We start from the raw sequence: 21,756 nt of genomic DNA, 5'->3' as shown, positions 1-21,756 counted from the left end.
CCTCAGAGGCTAAGAACAACAATTCTTCTCCCTCCTCGTAACAACCTTTTATGTACTTGAAAACTGTTAGCATGTCCCCTCTCAGTCTTCTCTTCTCCAAACTAAACAAACACAATTTTTTCAGGCTTCCCTCATAGGTCAGGTTTTCTAGACTTGAATCATTTTTGTTGCTCTTTTCTGGACTTTCTCCAATTTGTCCACATCTTTCTTGAAATGTGGCACCCAGAACTGGACACAATACTCCACTTCAGGCCTAATCAGCACAGAGTAGAGTGGAAGAATTATTTCTTGTGTCTTGCTTACAATACTTCTGCTAATACATCCCAGAATGATGCTTGCTTTTTTTGCAACAGTGTTACGCTGTTGACACATATTTAGCTTGTGATCCACTATGACCCCGAGATCCCTTTCCACTGTACTCCTTCCTAGGCAGTCATTTCCCATTTTGTATGTGTGCAACTGATTGTTCTTTCCTAAGTGGCGTACTTTGCATTTATCCTTATTGAATTTCATCATATTTACTTCAGACGATTTCTCCAGATCATTTTGAATTTTAATCCTATCCTCCAAAGCACTTGCAACCCCTCCCAGCTTGATATAATCCGCAAACTTTATAAGTGTATTCTCTATGCCATTATCTAAATCACTGATGAAGATATTGAACAGAACCAGAACCGATCCCTGCGGAGAAACACAGGATGCTAGTAAAAAGATAATAGGAAATTAGATCAAATGTAGGTGGCATGAGATTAGTAGGGACTGAAGGCTCCTTATAACACCTTTTGTACAAAACCATTCTGCATACTGTTACAAAAATTACTAGCAAAGTGGGAATGGGGAGGAATAGATTTTGAAGAAAAAAATTGACACTTTTTTAAGACCACAGTCTGTGCATACAAAAAAACCTTTCAATAGCTTAAACTTTGAGGGAAGAAAACAGCAGGATTTGTGCAAAGTAAAAATTAAAGAGCTTATGCAAAGGAAGGGAAGGAAAGGGGAAGAAAAAGTTTCCTTGCAATTCATTTGGTTTTACAAAAGGTTAACAGTGGTTAGAATATCATTTCTCTTACAGTTTCAATTATAATGAAATATTAATGAGCCAGTAAGAGCCATTTTTCTCAACCTTTATCTGCTGACATTTTTGGAGCTTAAAATAAAAAGCTACTGTATGGAATAATAACCGTAAAGTTAACTAGCAAACTTGGACCTGATTTTCAAAGGTGTTGAGGGCCCTAACTCCAGCTGAAAGCAAAGGAAGCTGCAGGCATTCAGAATCACTGAACTTCAAGCTCCAAATCTTTTGAAGGAGAGGAACTTGGTTGTTAAATAAAAAAGGAAATTAAGTACCGGCCCAGAGCAGAATTTAGTCCCAGCCAGCCCTAGGTAACACTAGTCTCTGGAGTATGGATGTTCTACTGGATTACTGGCTTCCACCAAGCTGTGACTTTGCTTGCCCTGTAGAGCTTTTGGGCTCTGCAGGTTTCCCTGTTCCTTCATAAGCTGAGTTGAGATTTGGAGTTGTGCAAAGTAATTGATTCCCCATCCTACTGGGATCTTTGAAATTACAGAGTTCTTGTCTCTTATTGCATCTCCTTGCCCTGCCTTGCACAGTTTAACTCATGCATGGAGCTATGAGACTTGGAAACTTGATCAATGCAAAGTAATGCACACTGGAAAACATAATCCCAACTATACATATGAAATGATGGGGTCTAAATTAGCTGTTACCACTGAAGACAGATCTTGGAGTCATTGTGGATAGTTCTCTGAAAATATCCGCTTAATGTGCAGCAGCAATCAAAAATGCTAACATAATGTTGGGAATCACTAGGAAAGGGATCGATAATAAGACAAAAAATATCATATTGCCTCTATATAAATCCATGGTATGTCCACATCTTGAATACTGTGTGTAGGTGTGGTCGCCCCATCTCAAAAAAGATACGCTCTTCTGTACCTTTTCCAATTCCAATGTGACAAAAATGATTAGGAGTATGGAAGAGCTTCCAGATGAGAAGAGATTAATAAGACTGGGACTTTTCAGCTTGGAAAAAGAAATGACTAAAGGGGGTGATATGATAGTGGTCTAGAAAATCATGTCTGGTGTGGAGAAAGTAAATAAGGAAATGTTATTTACTCCTTCTCATAACTCAAGAACTAGGGGTCACCAAATGAAATTAATAGGCAGCAGGTTTAAAACTAACAAAAGGAAGTATTTCTTCACACAACACACAGTCAACCTGTGGAACTCTTTGCCAGAGGATGTTGTGAAGGCCAAGACTATAACAAGTATCAGAGGGATAGCCATGTTAATCTGTATCCACAAAAGACTATAACAGGATTAAAAAAAAAAAAAAGAACTGGATAAGTTCATGGAGGATAAGTCCATCAATGGCTATCAGCCAGGATGGGCAGGGATGCAAAACCATGCTCTGAAGTGTCCCTAACCTCTGTTTTCAAGAAGCTGGGAATGGGCGACGGGATGGATCACTTGATGATTACTTGTTCAGTTCATTCCCTCTGAAGCACCTGGCATTGGCCACTGTCGGAAGAAAGAATATTGGGCTAGATGGACCACCAGTCTGACCCAGTATGGCCATTCTTATGTAAAGAATGCATTGATGTACCACACAGTATGGCTAATTTTTAAAAATTAGTTACATACCATTAAAATCTATGCATAGGCTAAGCAAAGTATGAAACATTCAAACCAAGCCATTTTTAGCTGGACAGACCCTGAAAGAAGTTAGACAATCAGTAAAATAGCGCTGTACCTCCGTATATAGAGTTCTCAAACCTAATATCCTAACACACATGTGCACAAAATTAGATACAAAAATTGTTCATAACTTTGCTTAGGTACTGCTGCGTTTCTGCAAATAATACCTAAGGTCTGCCAATGTGCTTGGCAATAAACAACTCAGAAAGCCCGTGTCGCTTAAAACCTAACAAGATAAATACAGAATGTGCTGTAAAGCTCAAAGGAATATTCAACATTGATAACTTTTATAATCTATGCTACAGTAGCACCTAGAGGCCCCAGTCCAGCTATTGTGCCACTGTACATGGCAGTGTACATACTCATAAAAGAGAATCCATGCCCTGAAGAGCTTACAGTCGAAATAGACAAGACAGGACAGGATGATAAACCGAAGCACAGAGCAGGGGAAACAGAGGAGAAATTGTGTGACCTTGGTCACACAACAGGTCAGTGGCAGAGCTGGGAATAGACCTCAGTGTGGTCGATATGGCAATTTCCTGGATATCCTTGGGAGTCCATATTGAATTCAGTGTAAGTGTCTTTTGGGTCCATTGTAAATGCAAAGTTTCAGAGTGGTAGCCGTGTTAGTATGCATCAGCAAAAAGAACGAGGAGTACTTGTGGCACCTTAGAGACTAAAATTTATTTGGGCATAAGCTTTCGTGGGCTAAAACCCACTTCAACAGATGCATGCAGTGGAAAATACATTAGGAAGACAAATATATATATATATACACACACACACACACAGAACATGAAAAAATGGGGGTTGCCATACCAACTCTAACAAGATTAATCAATTAAGGTGGGCTATTATCAGCAGGAGAAAAAAAAACTTTTGTAGTGATAATCAGGATGGCCTATTTCAAACAGTTGACAAGAAGGTGTGAGTAACAGTAGGGGGAAAATTAGCATGGGGAAATAGTTTTTAGTTTGTGTAATGACTCATCCACTCCCAGTCTTTATTCAAGCCTAATTTAATGGTGTCCAGTTTGCAAATTAATTCCAGTTCTGCGGTTTCTAGTTGGAGTCTGTTTTTGAAGTTTTTTTGTTGAAGAAAGGCCACTTTTAGGTCTGAAACTGAGTGACCAGGGAGGTTGAAGTGTTCTCCGACTGGTTTTTGAATGTTATAATTCTTCACGTCTGATTTGTGTCCATTTATTCTTTTACGTAGAGACTGTCCGGTTTGGCCAATGTACATGGCAGAGGGACATTGCTGGCACATGATGGCATATATCACAATGGTAGATGTGCAGGTGAACGAGCCTGTGATGGTGTGGCTGATGTGATTAGGTCCTATGATGGTGTCCCTTGAATAAATATGTGGACAGAGCTGGCAACGGGTTTTGTTGCAAGGATAGGTTCCTGGGTTAGTGTTTTTGTTGTGTGGTTGCTGGTGAGTATTTGCTTCAGGTTGGGGGGCTGTCTGTAAGCGAGGACTGGCCTGTCTCCCAAGATCTGTGAGAGTGAGGGATTGTCCTTCATGCCCCTCCACCCCCACGAACATGATACAGTTCTGTGGTGACCTAGAATCCTACTTTCAACATCTCCGACACAAGGAATATTTCCAACACCTCTGAACAGCATACTAACCCACAGAAACCTTCCTAACAACAATACAAAAAGAAGGATTCTGCGTGGACTCCTCCTGAAGGTCGAAACAACAGATGGGATTTCTACATAGAGTGCTTCCACCGATGTGCACGGGAAACAGGCCAGTCCTTGCTTATAGACAGCCCCCCAACCTGAAGCACTTCAACCTCCCTGGACAGTACTGAGAGAGCCAAGTGGGAAGGCACCATTGGTAAGTCTGAAATAGATGGTGCTGATCTGGAGGCGGATGGTACTGGGGCTCTGACAGCGTTATGTTTCTCTGACGTGCTCTGCGGTCTCCCTGCTCCACTCGTACTGGAGGAAGAGAGTCTTCCGCCATGAAAGTACCGAGTTGAGAGACTGAGGCCTCCAACACCATAAACCTAGCAGGAGATCAGAACTTCTTGGGAGCTGGCTCCTTGTGGTGGGAGACTGAGCTCCCCTGCTTTGGAACCTTCCCTAAGTCCTCTGAGATCTTCCCCCTTCTAGGCAAGACCTTAGCCAAAGGGTCACAGTCTGAAGACAGATGAATGGCAGGGGGAAGGAAGGTGGAAAGTGTGTGGTCTGCTGACCTGACTTGGAAGGAGGTCGAAGGGAGTGCTCCATCAGCAGCAGCTTCAGTTTGGTCTTCCAGTTTATCTGAGCTCTAGATTTTAGAGCCAGGCAAAAGTTACAATTTTGGGAGATATGGGACTCTCCAACACAATGGATACATTTAGAGTGGCTGTTGCTGATTGGGACAGCCGCCCAACAAGAGAAGCAGCTTTTGAAACCTGGTGAGCCGGGCATACCTAGCCAGACCAAATGAATTCACCAGAAAAAAGTGGGGGAGGGGGGGGAAAAAAGGAGGGGCAGGGGAGAAAAAAAAATGAAACCTCTCACATCTATCTAACTGATTTTATTCTAACAACAACACTAACTAGAAACACTGAACTAAACTGCAAAACACACAGAGGCACACACAAGGCAGGCACGCTAGAGCTCCATCTCAGGCAGAGGTTGGAGAGAAGGAACTGAGGGCGATTTGCCCGTGCAGCCCTATATGCCCTGGGAGCGTGGCGCAAGGTTGTATAGTGTGCATGCACAGATCGAACAGACACTACTAACAGAAAATCTCCAATCAAGGCACATGAGAGGCCCATGAAGTGGAGCACCCTCAAGGACACTACTTGAAGAAGAACCCTCACTTACTTCAATGGGAACAAGATTTTACCCCATATCAACATGAATCAGACAGGAAGTAAACCATATACAGTAGATGCTTACTAGTAGGAAGATATCGGTGCCCTTTTTCTACGTTGTGCCTAAGCGACCGTTGCTGTTATGGGGAGTGTCAACAATTCACAGTAGGGAAAGTGTTCCCAGGGGAAATGTTGCTCACAAGCAGCGGTCACTCTTACAAGGTGTTGCTGTAAACAAGCATCCACTGTAAAGTGTCCTCACAGCACTATTTTAAGATGTAGTGGTACGAAAAAAGTTTGATATAGGAGCCATGATAAGTGATCTTCATGAAATGCCAACTCAGTGCTCTTAGGTTTTATGACCTCTTCTGACACTGAATGTGTGTAAAAGCTCAGGCAAGATACCATTTCTTCAGCTGTTTACTCATGAGTAAAACGTGTATAATCCTTACCTACTTCACAAAGGATTGTGAGGCTTTAATGTTCATAAGGCACTTTGAAATGTTTACTTGAAAGTAGTATATATATTATTGTCATGTTATGAAATATTAACAGTCCCTACAATTAGAAAGTCCAGCACATCAGTTTATGAAATCCTAAGGACCCAATTTTCATCACTTCTGGAGTCTTCCCATGTTCTTGTAAAGAACACCCTTTTGAAGAATGGAAGAAGAAACAGATTATTATTTTACTTCTGTTGTTTCCATTCTTATAGCATCATGAACATGTTTCACACTGACGATAAGGGCTCACTTTATTCAGAGGATGGTGAGCGCTTGCACTGACGTGTAGCCAATTTCTCTAATTTAACCTTACCAAGAAAAAATATTTTAAATATTAATAGTAGTACTTTCAATTCACTAGACTTAAATGTTAGATAAAGATGATGGTTTAACTTTAATAAACTATAAATCAGTGTATTGATAAAAGGAGCTTTCTTAAAACAGTTGAAACATTTATCTGCCTAAAATGAAGAAGTACCTGAAAAATGTCACAAAGAACTGTACCAGGTCCATAAAGTTGCTGTGCTGTGAGAAAGCAATCTGAAAAAGAAAAGCAAATGTTTTCCTGTTACTTCACTGGCAGGTAATTTATATCCAAAATTCATCATTACACTGCTGCTGGGATCAACAATTACTATGAAATACTGCTTCATTTTCTTCAACTGTACACCATGTTGATTTTTTAAAAACAAATATTAAGTAGTATTCTGACAAAGAAGAAACAGACCTAAGATTAAGGTTTGAAATGCTTCATCCAAATTTCTTTTTAACAAAACAAATGCTTCAGCTCTTCCAGTTACAATCCAGGAATATATCACTTTGATAAATGAGGCAAAAGAACATGGTAACCATCTTTGAAAAGCTCCAAATCCAAAATGATCACAATACTCACAAATAAGCAGCAGCATACAGCTAAAGTAGAATATTTTGAATGACTGCAGACATATTAACCAATAAAGTACAATAAATACTAAAAAGTTCAAAAGCAAGCAGAATTGCTTGCCCTCATTGAAATAATACCCTTAAAGTAAGATCTTCTTGAATAAGTAACTTACACCAAGAGCAGCAAAAAGGCATGAAACACAAAAGATAATAGATACTGTAAAAACAACTATGGCATTCATTTTAACCCACTTTCCTGCAAGCCACTCAAACTGAAAAGAAAAGTGAAAAACAACCCAATTTTTTGGACAAAACACAGAAGGAAGAAAGGAACAGGAAATTGGGAGGTGGTTAGAGGCAAAAGGAGAGATTAGAGAGTCTGGTTAAAAACAACAAAGCAAAGGGAAGGCAAGCCAACAGAAAGGCAACTTGTGATTGCTAATATTGCACAAATTCTTTCCAGGTACCTCCTATTTCCTCTGACTATCAATCCCAGCACCACAACAGGAAATTAACTCTTTCATGAACAATTGGAACTTTTTCCAACACTAAACGGAAACTGGCAGTTTATCCAGCAAAGCTTTTCATTTTTATAGAGTCTGTCTCAAAGCATCGTTTCTATTTTCCCATTAAATTACACATCATAACAATACTGGTATCACTTTTAACTTATTCCCACTGTTAGCTACAGGTTGAATACTATGAATACCAGAAAAATAACCAGTTGATTATTTTTTCCAGAAACATAGTCTGTTGCCATATTTGCTTTAAATATCTGTATTATATTGCAACTGATATAGTAGAAGGCCAGAACCATTTGTTTACAAATACACTGTAATCTCCTTTGGAGTGCATAATGGTATACTTTCTATTTTGCTGGAAAGCTTGTACCCAACAGCACTGAAAGCTGCAGACTATATGATTCCATTCTTTCAATCCTACTGCCTACGTATGACGGGAAGATTCGGCAAGCTGTATTTTTAATTTAATTTTAATGCAGTGCCAACAGTCTACTTGAGTTTTCCAGTTAAAAAGGATAGCAAACATATTGTGGGCTGCACTTTACATTTTAAGCACAGAGGGCTAAATCTATGTTTTCTTTAAAACAGATACCAAGATAGGAATAGTAATAATTTCAAACAAATCAAATAATTTCAAGCTCCTGATATATTCTAGAAAGAGGAATTGACAGTAACTAAGATACTTGTTATGTAGTGTTATGTTATGTAATATCTAAGATACTAATATGCAGTAGTCATATTGGTCCAGGATATTGGCAAAACAAGGTGGGTGAGGTCATATCTTTATTGGACCAACTTCTGTTGGTGAGATAGATAAACTTTCGAGTTTACACGCAACTCTTCTTCTTCTTTTTCTGTGTAAGCTCAAATGCTGGTCTCTCTCACCAACAGAAGTTAGTCCAAAAAAGATGTTACCTCAGCTACCTTGTCTGTCTAAGATACTGAAACGTTAGAGGTAACGTCATACATTCACAATACAAACTATATTAATGAGATAATAGGACAAAACGGTAAATTTTTAAACTAAAACCTTTTATAGAACAAGGAATCTAGAAGCAGAAAGAGAAACTGGACAGGCAAACAATCCTCCTGAAAGAATCATTGTCAGGCTACTGCATGCTGGAAGTCAAAGACTATTGCAACTGAAATACAAGTAAACAAAATTAAACAAGTGGTAGGAACCTCTTTTAAATACAATGGAGGACAAATGACTGGGCCTAGACCTTCCTTTAAAACAGACCAAAGTGGGATTTACAGATTAAAAACAAGCTTCTGCCATTTCAGTGCAGGATGGATCCAAGAAAAAAAACTGAGATGCTTATGTGCATTCCAGAGCTGTAAACCAGCTGTGATAACAGAACTGAGGTACTTCTCTCTAGGCCATGACTAGAAAAAGATGCCCAGAGACAGGAGTCTGAATAAGGGATTCAAGTGAAAATCAAAAAGATGGATAAGTTCTAGGTAACAGAGAAAAGTCAGCTTCCTCTGGTGCAATCAAAGTGACCTAGTACGTGTGGTTTCTTCATTGACTTGGCAGAGCTTATATTTTGGAAGGACGCAACAGAGGAGTTTGCACCTTGTAAAAAGGGTAAAAAGTCTCAGGTGACTTCCATAATTTACTTCTCACACATTGAAAACACCCTGTGCGGTTCACATGACCCCATCTGTAGCCTATCATCATCATAATTAGATACAACAACAATTAATAACTTTGCTCAAGTGCAGCCTAATTTCTTTGAATACAGACTGTACTCAAGATTTAATTAATTTTAACTATAAGGAAAGTTTGAAGTGTGTGTGTTATACTTTAATTAAACTCATTCAGGACAAAGAAAAGTGATATGTTAAACTTTTTAATGGATCCAGTTTTTTATTAATGTTAATTCAAACTAATTAAAGGATCTATGTATAAATTGTTAGAAAATTCATTCTGTACTTTAAAAAAGTAAGTGCTGTACCTCTGGGGAGGATTTACTGTCTTTTCCCATGTGAAAGAAAGAGGTTATATGTGCAAAATAGAACTCAATCTTAACTATGGAGTCCTGACCATGGAGTCCTTCACAAACTAGTGTCACTGTAGATGCCTAAAAATAATTTTGTATTAATAAATGGTTAAGAGCAATGAGACCAGACCGTTCAACATAGCACTACCAGTAGAATCTGTTTACATTTAGTGAGAAGATAGCTGAAAGAAAGCATACAAACTATCGCAATTTTTTGAAAACCCAATTACTTGCAGTATCACATAAAACTGCTTTTCAGACACATGAAAACTGGATTTAATGAGATATAAGCTAAAAATTAAAGAGTATACCTTTCATTTGATTACAGTAGGATCTTATAGTAAAATAAGATTAAAAGTGACATGTGGTTACCCCTACTGGTGAATTTCAGAAGACATTTGAAATAGCTTTGAATCATTAAGTGTACTTTGTGAGTGCACATAAGGAAAGGGCTTGGCTATGAAATACTTTCTAGGAAGGCAATTTTGAACTGAAATTTCAGTATTTAAGTAATAGCTCGAATTTCTAACTTTAGAATCACTTTTAGTTTAACTGTTGTGGATCATTTTATAGATTTAGATTGATGCAATGTTTGACTGACAAATCAGCATTGCACAAGGCTAAGGATCTTTAGCTGTGGGCTGGTATCACAGTCAGCACCTCAGTACTGGAGAGAATTAAAATAAGTTTAAAAAGAACAGAATAACTATGTCCAAATACTGATTTACTGAGATTGTTTTTCACTCCATCAGTTAAAATCTCTAAATTGAAATCTGTTCATTTAAACTTTGTAAACACTATTATAAACATATTTGTTTAGCTTATGTTTACATTCTTATTTAATTTTGAGTAATAAAAGCTATAAATAAAGCTCTTCTTCACGTGCTTGCTCATGACAATTCCAATCTTGCTGTGTGCACGCCCACGTGCACGGGCGTTGGATATTTTTTGACTTTGTGGTATCTGTAGGGATGGCAGTGGCGCCCCTTGAGTGTTGTGCTCATGGGTCAGTGCCATGACCCTATGGATCAGGCGCCAGCGACCCTACGCCCTCTCAGTTCCTTCTTACCACCCGTGGTTAGTCGGAGCACCTTCCCTTGCATTGCACGGGCTAGCCGTTTTCGTCTTACTGACTTCGAGCCTTAGGGCCTTGTAAATAGTTTGTTTACAGTAGTTAGTGTTAAGTAGTTGTTAAGTGCAGTTAGCATTTAATATAATATAATTTAGTATAATGTCTTCTGCAGTTTCCACAGTATGCATCCGATGAAGTGAGCTATAGCTCACGAAAGCTCATGCTCAAATAAATTGGTTAGTCTCTAAGGTGCCACCAGTACTCCTTTTCTTTTTGCGAATACAGACTAACACGGCTGTTACTCTGAAACCAGTTAGCATTTAGGTCCCAGTGGGGACTTTGCCCCAGGCCGGGCATGCCCCGGTCTCCTGGATTTAAGCCCTGTTGGACTGTAACAGGCCTATGCCTGTAAGTGACCCCCAGAGCAACTGCCTCAAGTGCTTAGGGGAATCACATGTTGGAGATAAGAGCCAAATTTGTAAAACCTTTCAGCCCTGCATGCAGAAGGAGCAGGATATTCGATTACGGGCTTGTCTCATGGAGTCCACCCTTTGTCCGGCTTCTGTGTTATCCCGCCAGGACTCGCCGAGTACTTCGGCGCGCTGTGCACGCCTGGCACCGTTCCCTGTCAGTGGTGTGCAAAAAAAAGGTCAGGAAGCATGGTTCTCTTGCACCAGGCAAGAAGGGCCCTGGGTCATCAGGCAAAGGATCTACTTCAGGCTGCCCGGCCACTCCGGAGCCACATGTCCATGCCTCCCTAGTCGGGGCCCTTCCAAGTCCTGGGAGCAGCTTGGGACCTAAACCCCTGACGGCACCGACGCCTTCACAAGCTCCCCCAGCGCTGAGAGAGCAAAGGCCTCCACCCACACCACCGATGCAGCACGTGCTTCAGAAACCAGCAAAGGCTCCCCAAGAGGGCAAGCCAGCCACTAAGAAGAGCCCTCAGAGGGCAGTGGAGTGCCGCTGATCTCTCGAGAGGAAGGAGCGCTCTCCACCTCCTCACCGAAGGTCGCCAGAGTTGCAGTCCAGACCCTCTGGGGCGCGCCCTTGGTCATCGGCACCGCGATCGCAGTCCCGCCATCTCGATGCAGATCGCCTAGATCGCCGTAATATCAACACCATTCACCCTCCTGCAGGTCCCGGTCACCTGCCTCGTGGGAGTGCTCCCCATCGTGTCACCAGTCCCCTCGATACCAGCAACAATCCCCTCTCTGAGCACCGTTCTCCAACGGTGACAGTCAGCAAACAAAGTCAGGTGTCGATGGCCCCTCCATGGTCACTGGAAGGGGATTCCTCCGGCACGGAAGCTCAGTTCAGCCCCTCACCTAGGCTGCACCAGCGCGAATGGGTACCCAAGGCCACGTGGACGTCAACAGTGCCGACTTGGCAGCATGGCCAGTGGCCAGCACAGTGGCCTTATTGGAGCGCGCGGAGAGTGTCGGTTCTAGCGAATCCCCCTCCATGCCACTCATTGGCTGCCGCCTTGGAGCAACAGCTGTAGGCACCAATGGCACCGGACTTGGTGCATGAGGCATGCTCGGAGGTCGAGACAGAGGAAACTGTGCCCACCCTTAAGCCTCCCCCGTGGCGGAAGATGTCCTGGGGCCTCCCCTGGCAGTGCAATCATCATCCCCGGATGAGGCGGTTGCGGGACCCTCAAAAGCAAGCCCGCTGGACAATTTTAAAGAACATCAGGCCCTGCTTTGTCGGGCAGCCAAGAATTTGGGCCTGGAAGTGGAGGACATGGTTGAGCAGGCAAACACCTTGTTTAAATGTCCTGTCAGCCTCTACCCCGGCCCATGTTGCACTACTAGTGCATGACTGTGTCCTCAAGATTGCCAAGACCATCTGGCAACCCCCCTCATCCATCCCTCCCACCTCAAAAAGGAACGAAAAGAAATACTTTGTCCTGCCAAAGGGTTTGAATACCTTTACACCCACCCTCCCCCAGGCTCGCTGGTGGTCTCTGGGGCCAATGAAAAAGAAACAAGGCCGTACCAGCTCGACCCCAAAAATAAAGAGGTCAAAAGATTGGACCTGTTTGGAAGAAAAATTTATTCAACTGCCAGCCTGCACTAGTGGCGAACCATCAGGCCCTCCTAGGGAGATACAACTGTAAGTTAAGGACTCCCTCCGTAAATTCAAGGAGTCCCTCCCTCAGGGCTTGGCCCAGGAATTTGGCACCCTCGTAGAGGAGGGCACCATGGCAGCTCGGTGCTCCCTCCAGATAGCGTGGGACATGGCTGACTCCATGGCTAGGGTGATAGCATCGGCAGTGGTTATGAAGCACAGCTTCTGGCTTCAGACCACAGGACTCTTCCTTTGCTCATTGGGTATGCGTTCACCGCAGCCTGCAAGAAAACAGTTCCAGCCACCCTCACCGCCTAGGCCTTGGCGGTCTCGCCCAAGGTCTGCAAGGAGAAGGGACAGAGAGGTTAGTTTCAGCCACCGTCGTCCTTCCTCCTCCCACTCACCTGTGCAGCCTGCACCGGCAAATCACCTCAGGGGCCACAAGCACTCATTTTGAGGGTGCGGTCAAGAGCGACATCTCAGTCACTTTCCAGGATCCACCCCACTCTTTCCTCAACCGTCTTTTGTTCGGTCTGGTTCCGAGTCACCTTGGACTGTTGGGTGCTGGACATAGTGTCTCAAGGTTGCACCTTGCACTTTTTGGGCACCCCTTCCTTCCGTCCCTCTTCAGGGTCCCTTCTCACGAGCAACTCCTCGTTCAAGAGGTCGAGAACCACCTGCACATGGGGGCAGTGGAGGAGGTCCCTTGGGACATGACAGGGAAAGGAATGTACTCCCATTATTTCCTAATCCCGAAAGCAAAAGAGGGCCTCAGACCCATTTTGGACCTGCGATGCCTCAACTAGTCTCTCAAGAAGTTGAAGTTTCACATGGTCTCCCTGGCCTCCATCATCCCTTCCCTGGATCAGCGAGACTGGTATGCTGCCCTCCATTTGTAGGATGCCTATTTCCATATTCCAAGGCCACAGATGTTTCCTCCGTTTCATAGTGGGTGAACGCCATTTCCAATTTACTGCACTCCCCCCTTTGGCCTCTTATCGGTTCCAAGTGTCTTCACAAAATGTATGGCACCAGTGGCCACTTACCTACGACATCGAGGGGTCCAGATCTTCCCATATCTCGATGACTGGCTCATCAAGGGCAGGTCTCGGGATCAAGTGCAGAGAAGCCTCGATCTGGTGCATTCTATGTGTTGTGACCTGGCCTGTTAATAAACAAGAAAAAATCTACCTTAAGGGCAGTCCAATGCATAGAGTTCATTGGAGCGGCTCTCGACTCCACATGAGCTAGAGCCTTCCTTCCAGAGACGCAGTTTCAGACAACGTTGGACCTGATCTCCCATGTGAAGAACGACTGTCTCACCATGGCTCACATCTGCCTGCAGTTGCTGGGCCACATGGCCGCCTGTACATACATGGTCAGTCATGCCCGGCTCCACCTCCGGCCTCTGCAAGTGTGGCTGGCATCGGTTTACACCCCCAGTCATGTAGACCGTGTAGTCAGGGTGCAAGATCACATTCTGTCACCCCTCAAGTGGTGGTTGAACCCTGGGTCGGTGTTGGAGGATATTCCCTTTGCGGTCCTGTCCCTGTTGCTGACCCTGGTCTCAGATGCTTCGGACCTGGGCTGGGGAACCCACCTGGGCGAGCTCAGCACTCAGGGCCACAGACCGCAGGATGATCTGGCCCCTCACATCAATGTTAGGGAGCAAAGGACGGTTTGCCTGGCCTGCCAGGCTTTCTTGTCCCACCCGAGGGGCAAGGTGGTGCAGGTCCTCACGGACATACCGCCGCCATGTATTACATCAACAGGCAGAGTGAAGCCAGGTTGTCAGCCCTTTGCCAAGAAGCTCTCGGCCTTTGGGACCGCTGTGTGTGGCATGCCATTCATCTGAGAGCCGCGCACCTGCCTGGGACCAAAAATGTGCTAGCAGTTTGCCTCAGCAGGACCTTCTCGTCTCGCCATGAGTGGTCGCTCCATCTGGAGGCAGCCACTATGATCTTCCAAAAGTGGGGAACGCCCCAGGGGGACTTGTTTACATCCTGCCAAAACAGGACATGCCATGTTGTTCTGTTCACTCCAGGGGATGGACAGGGATTCCTTGTCAGTTGCTTTCCTGCTCCCGTGGTCAGGGGCCCTGATGGACGCCTTCCTGCAGGTGCCGTTGATCCACAGAGAACTCATGACGATCAAACAGAACAGGGCGAAGGTTGTCCTGATAGCCCACAAGTGGCCTCACCAGCACTGGTTCAGCATGCTGTTGGACCTTTCGGTAGCCAGTCTCTGGCCGGACCTGCTGTCCCAGGACCACGGCAATCTCCTGCACCCGAGCCTGGAGGTATTGCACTTGACAGCATGGCTACTGCATGGCTGAATGCGGAAGAGCAGGAATGCTTGATCTGGGTGCAACAGGTCTTGCTGGGTAGCAGAAAGTCCTCCACCAGAGTGACTTACCTGGTGAAGTGGAAAAGATTTACGTGCTGTGCTTTGGATCGGCACATCCTGGCAGAGCAGGCCTCGCTGCAGGTGATCCTGGATTACCTTCTGCACCTCAAACTTCAGGGTTTGTCCCCGTCATCGATCAGGGTACACTTGGCCGCTATTTCAGCTTTCCACCCTCCATTCTAAGGCAGGTCCGTTTTCGTTCATGACATTATGTCCTGGTTCTTGAAAGGTCTGGAGTGTCTTTACCCTCATGTCAGGGACCCTGTCCCTCCCTGGGATTTGAATCTCGTGCTGTCCTGGCTCATGGGGCCTCCCTTTGAACCTTTGGCTTCCTGCTCTCTTCAGCTTCTCTGCTGGAAAGTTGCGTTCCTGGTGGCAGTTACATCCGCCCGCAGAGTGTCTGAGATCAGGGCACTTATGTCAGAACCACCCTATAGGGTGTTCTACAAAGATAAGGTGCAGTTGTGGCTGCATTCGGCATTCCTGGGCAAGGTAGTTTCCCAGTTTCATACCAGCCAGGCATTTTCTTACCGGTCTTATTTCTGAAGACCCATAAATCTGAAGAGGAGTGCAGGTTATATGCCCTGGATGTCTGGAGGGCACTGGCCTTCTATATCGACAGGACATGGCAGTTCCGTAAATCAACACAGCTGTTTGTTGCGGTGACAGACAGGATGAAAGGTTGCCCAGTGTCTGCTCAAAAGATTTTGTCCTGGATCACAGCCTGCATCTGATACTGCTACGCGCTTGTGAGTGTACCTCACCTGGCGACAGTCAAAACGCACTTGACTAGAGCGCAAGCATCACCTGTGGCCTTCTTGGCTTAGGTGCCGATTCAAGAGATCTGTAGAGCTGCCACCTGGTTGTCTGTCCACACGTTTATGTCCCATTATGCGCTTACCCAGGAGGCCCGGGATGATGCTGGCTTCGGCAGGCCAGTGCTGCAAGACGGTAAACTGTGAGCCCACCTCCATTGGCACTACTTGTGAGTCACCTAGATTGGAAGCAACATGAGCAAGCACTCAAAGAAGAAAAACGGTTACCTGCCTTTCGTAACTTGTTCTTCGAGAGGTGTTGCTCGTGTCCATTCCATTATCCAACCTCCTGCCCGTCCGTCAGAGTTACTGGCAAGAAGGAACTGAGAGGGCGTAGGGTCGGTGATGCCTGATACACCAGCGCAAGAGCGCGGTACTCAAAGAGGCGCCACTGCCGATGCTACGGATACCACAAAGGCAAAAATCTCTGATGACCACGCATATGGGTGCACGCACATGTAGATCGGAATACACATGAGCAACACATCTCAAAGAACAACATTTGCAAAAGGTAGGTAACCGGTTTTTATAAATTCATCAAAAATGCTTGAGTCTGCACTTCAATTAAGCAGCATAAAGTTCAATACATTCATGAAAAATATGGGAAGAGTAACTGATTCATTAAGATTACTTAAATGTGTGACTCATATTGTACTTAATATTCTGACACACATATTATGAAAACAACTACACACAAATTGGAACAATATAATTCCTGTAGGATGTTATAAATTAATTATCCCTAACTGCCATTACAGGCAAAATGGAAAGAGTATAATTACGAAAGAATAAATTACGTACATTAATTGTAATTCTATAAGAACTGTAATAGGGTGCTAGCATTTCATTTAATGTAATGTATTAGTAGTTTTATATTTCTGAAAGCTTTTTAAAAGATATTTAACTATTTCAATTTTCCTATAAGAATATGCAGCATTTTTGATGTCTTGAAGCCCAACTCAGCCTTCCCATACATTCATTCACAACACATGAATCCTGCTGCCGTTCCCACCTTGTCTTCCACTAGGAACATGCCAAACTATGGACATGCCAAATTTAGGTTTTTGCCCATACCCAGCAATTTTTAAAGCATAGGCAATTTGCACCATTAGAGCCCTTCTATTCATAGTCCTCTCAGATTCCGGCTGACAACAAGTGAAGTTAGCAATGATATTTCGAACAAGAGGCCCTCTTTAAGTACTATCTAAAAAGGGAAAGTACAGCTCAGTTAACATATGCAAAAGCGTAAAATGAACTGGAGAACACACGCTAACAGGAAACAGGGTACTGAAGTTTTGAATTCACTGAAAATTCAAAAGATTTATTTAAACAAGCAAGAAAGCTTGTCCTGCCAGAAACAGTAACATAATAACTGTGAGAACACTACATACTATACATTTTCTAAGTCTACGGGACAACACAGTATTTTGAAAAGTGCAGTAGTCTGAGCAGAGATTCAGGCTACCTTAATTTATATTTAAACAAAACCTGAGTGCCAAAACAAATCAATGAAAAAATGATAGAACAGAAGGCTGATAAGATTGGCAGGGTTTCCAAGTCTCAGGGTTTTCAAACAGATAAAGCAAGCATCCAAACAGCAAATAAGCTGCATGTGGCATTTACGTACATCTCTGTTTATTTCCTCCCCCATAGCTTGATTTTCTGCCATTTTTATGAGGCATGAATTCAGTTTGACTTTGGAGAGTGCAAACAGTAACATGAAGCCATGGCCAGAATTCTAAGTGCCTGCATTTCTGTCAGCTTATCACCTGAACATTTTTAAATATTCTTCAGTTATTTAAAGTATTAATTTTGGCCCTTTACAGCTTTTGGTAGGGAAAGCAGGTAACTGTGTTCTTCCTCTCAAGATGCTATGACTGTTACTTGTTGCAATGCTTCTTAAAACAGTTAAAACCTGTGTCTTTTGCCCAAATGTGTGCTTTAAAAGTATAACACATTCACAGTATACTGTCAACAACTGATAGCAAATAGGGAACAGGAAAAAATCTTTCTTGATAATTGCGTCAAGATCCTCTTTACTGAAACAGATGTAGAGGATAGAAAATAGCACCAAAAAGTGAGCGTATCTGAATAAAAGGGTATGTCTACACAGCAAAGAAAAACTTGCAACTGGCCCGTGCCAGCCAACTTGGGCTCAACAGAAATCACGTGCAGAAGGCGAGGCCCCAGCCCAAGCCTGGAAGCCTACACTGCAATGAACCAGCCTTGCAGCTTGAGCCCGCAAGCCCAAGTCAGCGGTCACAGCCAGTCACGGGTTCTTTGCTGAGCAGACGTACCCTGAGGCCAAACTTCCAGCTGAACCTTCTGAGGAAGGTTTGTGCTCTCCTCTAAAGATCAGAGTTCTGACTTGCCAATCTGTAATGTTTACATTTCCCAGTATGCAGAAACTGCAGAAACATTAGCTATGTGTTCTTCTGGCCATACTACTAGGAGGCTCATCTCTTGGTTCTTTTTCATTCTGGTTCCTCCTTACAGATTTAGACAACCAAGACTGCTCAGAACCATTGCCTTGTATACACATGATTTCTGGCACTGTGGCCCAGAATTTTCGGTCAGCATTTCCCAGTATTGGAGATTCAGAATGCATCGCCTGACCTGATCCGATAGTTAGGACTCTAGCCTGGGACTATGGGGAGACAGGTCTAATTCCTTGCTCTGCCACAGACTTCCTGTGTGACCTTGGGCAAGCTACTTAGACTATGTGCCTCAATCCCCACGTAAAAAAAAAGGGGAATTCCTTACCTCCCAGGGGTGCTGTGAGGGTAAATAATACTTTAAGGATTGTGAGGCAATAAGATGTTAGGGTGACAGTGGCTGTGTGAGTCCTTTGATTTGTTCTTGGTTTTAATCATCATGTGAAGCAGCACCAGATAACTCTGGAAACTTCAAATTCAGCTTTCTGCAAGACAGCAAAAATGACTGGGGTGTTCTCATGCTAAAGTGAGTTCACAGACTACTTCAATGATCACTACCATGAATTCCCGGTCCTGGAATCAGTCATATTATATGTGCACAGAGCTATTCCTCTTGTAATGGCTTGAACCATATACCTTGGATGAGGACTGATAAACCAATATCTTGTACAACTGAGCTCCTACATATACTAGTGTGAAGGTAAGTAGAGACTATATTGGCATAGCTATGTCACCATAACCTCATAATATAGACACAGCCTACACCGATGTAGGGGATTTTTCCATCTTTTTCCACCTGCGTAGGAACATCATCTCCCCAAAGTTAGTTAAGTCAATGGGTTCTTCCATCAACAGAGGGTACATCTACACTGCAAAACACAATCACCCCCATGGCAGCAAGTCTCAGCTCCCAGGTCAACTGACTTGGGCTTGCGCTACGAGGCTAAATACAGCAGTGTAGATATTCCCACTTGGGCTGGAACTCAAGCTCTACACTGCTATTTTTAGTCCCGGAGGGTGAGCCCAAGTCAGTTGACCTGGGCTCACAAATTTGCTGCTGCAGGTTTTTTTGGGGGTTGTTTTTTTTTCCAGTGTAGAAATACTTGTAGCTGCATCTGCACTAGGGGTTAGTTTGACCTAGTTACAGACATGCCAAACCCGAGAAAATACGCAGAAACTGGGCTTGTTTTTGACTTAAGTGGCTTGTGAGTTGCTTGTTGGCTAGTGTTTGCCTTGTAGCTTGTTGCTTGTTTGGGTTGCAGCTTGTGGCTTCTTTTTTTTTTTGATCAGCTCCCGCCAAGCAAGGGCAAGGTGGGGCAAGCAGGGAGAGAGTCAGGGGTGCACAGCGGGCCCACTACAGTCACTGAACGCTCGGGGGATCTATTCACATAGAGTGTTGGGGTTCTTGGGGACTGGCTTATTTTGTCCTTGTTTTGAAATGGGATTAGCTTGATTTTTGGCTTATTGTGAAAGTCAGGGTGCTTATTTATGGAGTGAAAGTTGGCAACTGTGCCTAGCTATGTCAGTCCGACCTAGTTATTTCACACCCCTGACCAAAATAACTAGGTCGACCTAAATTTTGAGTGCAGACCAAGCCCGAGTCCAAATTCATGTGCTTTACTCACTGTTGACCAAGCCATCTTGTGCCTGAAAACAACATTTCCTAGAAAGGGCAGCTCTAGCCAGTGGCTCCCAACTGGCTCTTACTAGCCAGATGACCCTCCTCTCTCAGTGGCCAGCACCTCGGAAAAGGCCCTAAATGCAATGGTCAGTCTCAACAGCAGAGCTTGATGTTGATCATGCTATCCCATGTTTGCAAAGCATAGGGAAGAAGCGACACGACAGGGCTGATAGGCTGGTTAAGTGTGCTGCAGCTTCAAAAAAGCAAACCCCCCAAACACTGCCTTAATGGTCAAATCAACACTAGTTCTAGCAGTCCAATGAAAAGAGTCAATTCCAGAGTTGCTGTCTTCATCCAAATTCTGTGACCAGTATCTGACTTTAAATCTAAGAAATGTTAATAGGACTGCTTCATCTTGTTGCAACTGTTGAGCAGGTACACAGGGCTAGGCTGAAGTCAAGACTCTAACTGCATATGATCTTTACATTAAATACTAACATTTTTAATGGAACTAAGAAGGAAATAGGAAGGCCATGCACTATACAGAGCACACGTGTAATGTGCTCAATAATAAATTATTTATTATTTGATTACCATAGCACCCAAGAACTCTAGACATGGCTCTCATTGTGCTAGGTGCTGTACAGACACAGAGCAAGACAGCTTACAATGTAAATTTCAGACTTGCGATAACAGATGGAGACAAGGAAGTACAGGGGAGTACAAGGAAACGAGACAATATTGGTCAGTATGATGAGCAGTGGTCTCAGCACACCAGCAGCCTAATTGTTGTCAAGCTTTTTGTAGGTATCACCAAAAGAAAAAGTTTGAAGGAGGGATTTCAAGTAGACTAATGAGTTAGTTTTGTGGATATGAGGGGCAGCCTGGGATGTTATTGAGTCTGTATATGGGGGTTGCAGGGTGGAAGTTACTTAATCATCTCGGAAAGTTGACAAATCTGAATAGTGCAATCAGAAACGGTATCAGATGAATAGTTGCAACACTGATTCATCTAAAAAGAAAAGGAGTACTTGTGGCAGTTTAGAGACTAACAAATTTATTTGAGCATAAGCTTTCGTGAGCTACAGCTCACTTCATCAGATACATCCGATGAAGGGAGCTGTAGCTCACGAAAGCTTATGCTCAAATAAATTTGTTAGTCTCTAAACTGCCACAAGTACTCCTTTTCTTTTTGCGAATACAGACCAACACGGCTGCTACTCTGAAACCATTGATTCATCTGGCATTTAGAGGAGGGGGAGATCACACATAGCAGAGAGACTTTGGGCACATGCCTTGTTGGTCTAAGGATTAATCTCATATTAAAGGAATTAGCCATCATTCATTTAAACCTCCAAAAATAATTTTCTATCCCTCCTCCTCCATATAGAATGCAGCTTTATAATTTTGTAGACAAGTAGCTTGCACCAAACCGAGAGTTTCCCCACAATAATACTTACTTCTCACTAAGAATAAATGGTCAAAATAAAGCTTTCATTAAAATTGGATTTTCTGACCTATTGTTGAGGGCTATGCTGTTGAAAAATGGCATCACTTGTTACATCAGTGTGGGAGACCAATGCAAGAGGATTGATTTATTTCCTGCTTGCCTTACCTTACTAGCCGAGCCCCACAACTTTATGGTGCAAATGTATTTGCACTATATTTTACAAGAACCAGCTTACTTCTGATGTTCAGTTGAGATGAAAATTGATTTATATTTTACCACTGGGCTGCCTTACTGCAGTAGTCACAAATTGTCACTTTTCAGTTAACTAGCTGCAGTCAGCAGTTGGCTCAGAAATGCCATTTATATACACTCTTGTCTCTCCATGTGAGCTTTCAGATTGCTGTGCAGAGCAAAAAGTGGGAATAGTTTTCTTTAAATTACAAA

At 43.5% G+C, this 21,756-nt stretch overlaps 1 protein-coding gene across 2 annotated transcripts in view; it reads right to left on the bottom strand.

Annotated features, from left to right (window-relative positions):
* The window catches only part of ATRN (attractin), a 265,369-nt gene that overhangs the window by 66,591 nt on the left and 177,022 nt on the right, over positions 1–21,756 (bottom strand). For both annotated transcript variants that reach the window (XR_012639386.1, XM_074951939.1), the window contains exon 25: positions 6,516–6,577. Coding sequence is in view for 1 of the 2 variants with exons in the window: in XM_074951939.1 (XP_074808040.1) it covers positions 6,516–6,577 (62 nt within the window). In the remaining variant the exon portion in view is untranslated. The remainder of the gene's footprint in view (positions 1–6,515; positions 6,578–21,756) is intronic.

Source organism: Natator depressus, chromosome 4 (genome assembly GCF_965152275.1).
Source record: "Natator depressus isolate rNatDep1 chromosome 4, rNatDep2.hap1, whole genome shotgun sequence".
Classification (NCBI taxonomy): Eukaryota; Metazoa; Chordata; order Testudines; family Cheloniidae; genus Natator; species Natator depressus.
This window is presented reverse-complemented; position numbering and strand designations above follow the sequence as displayed.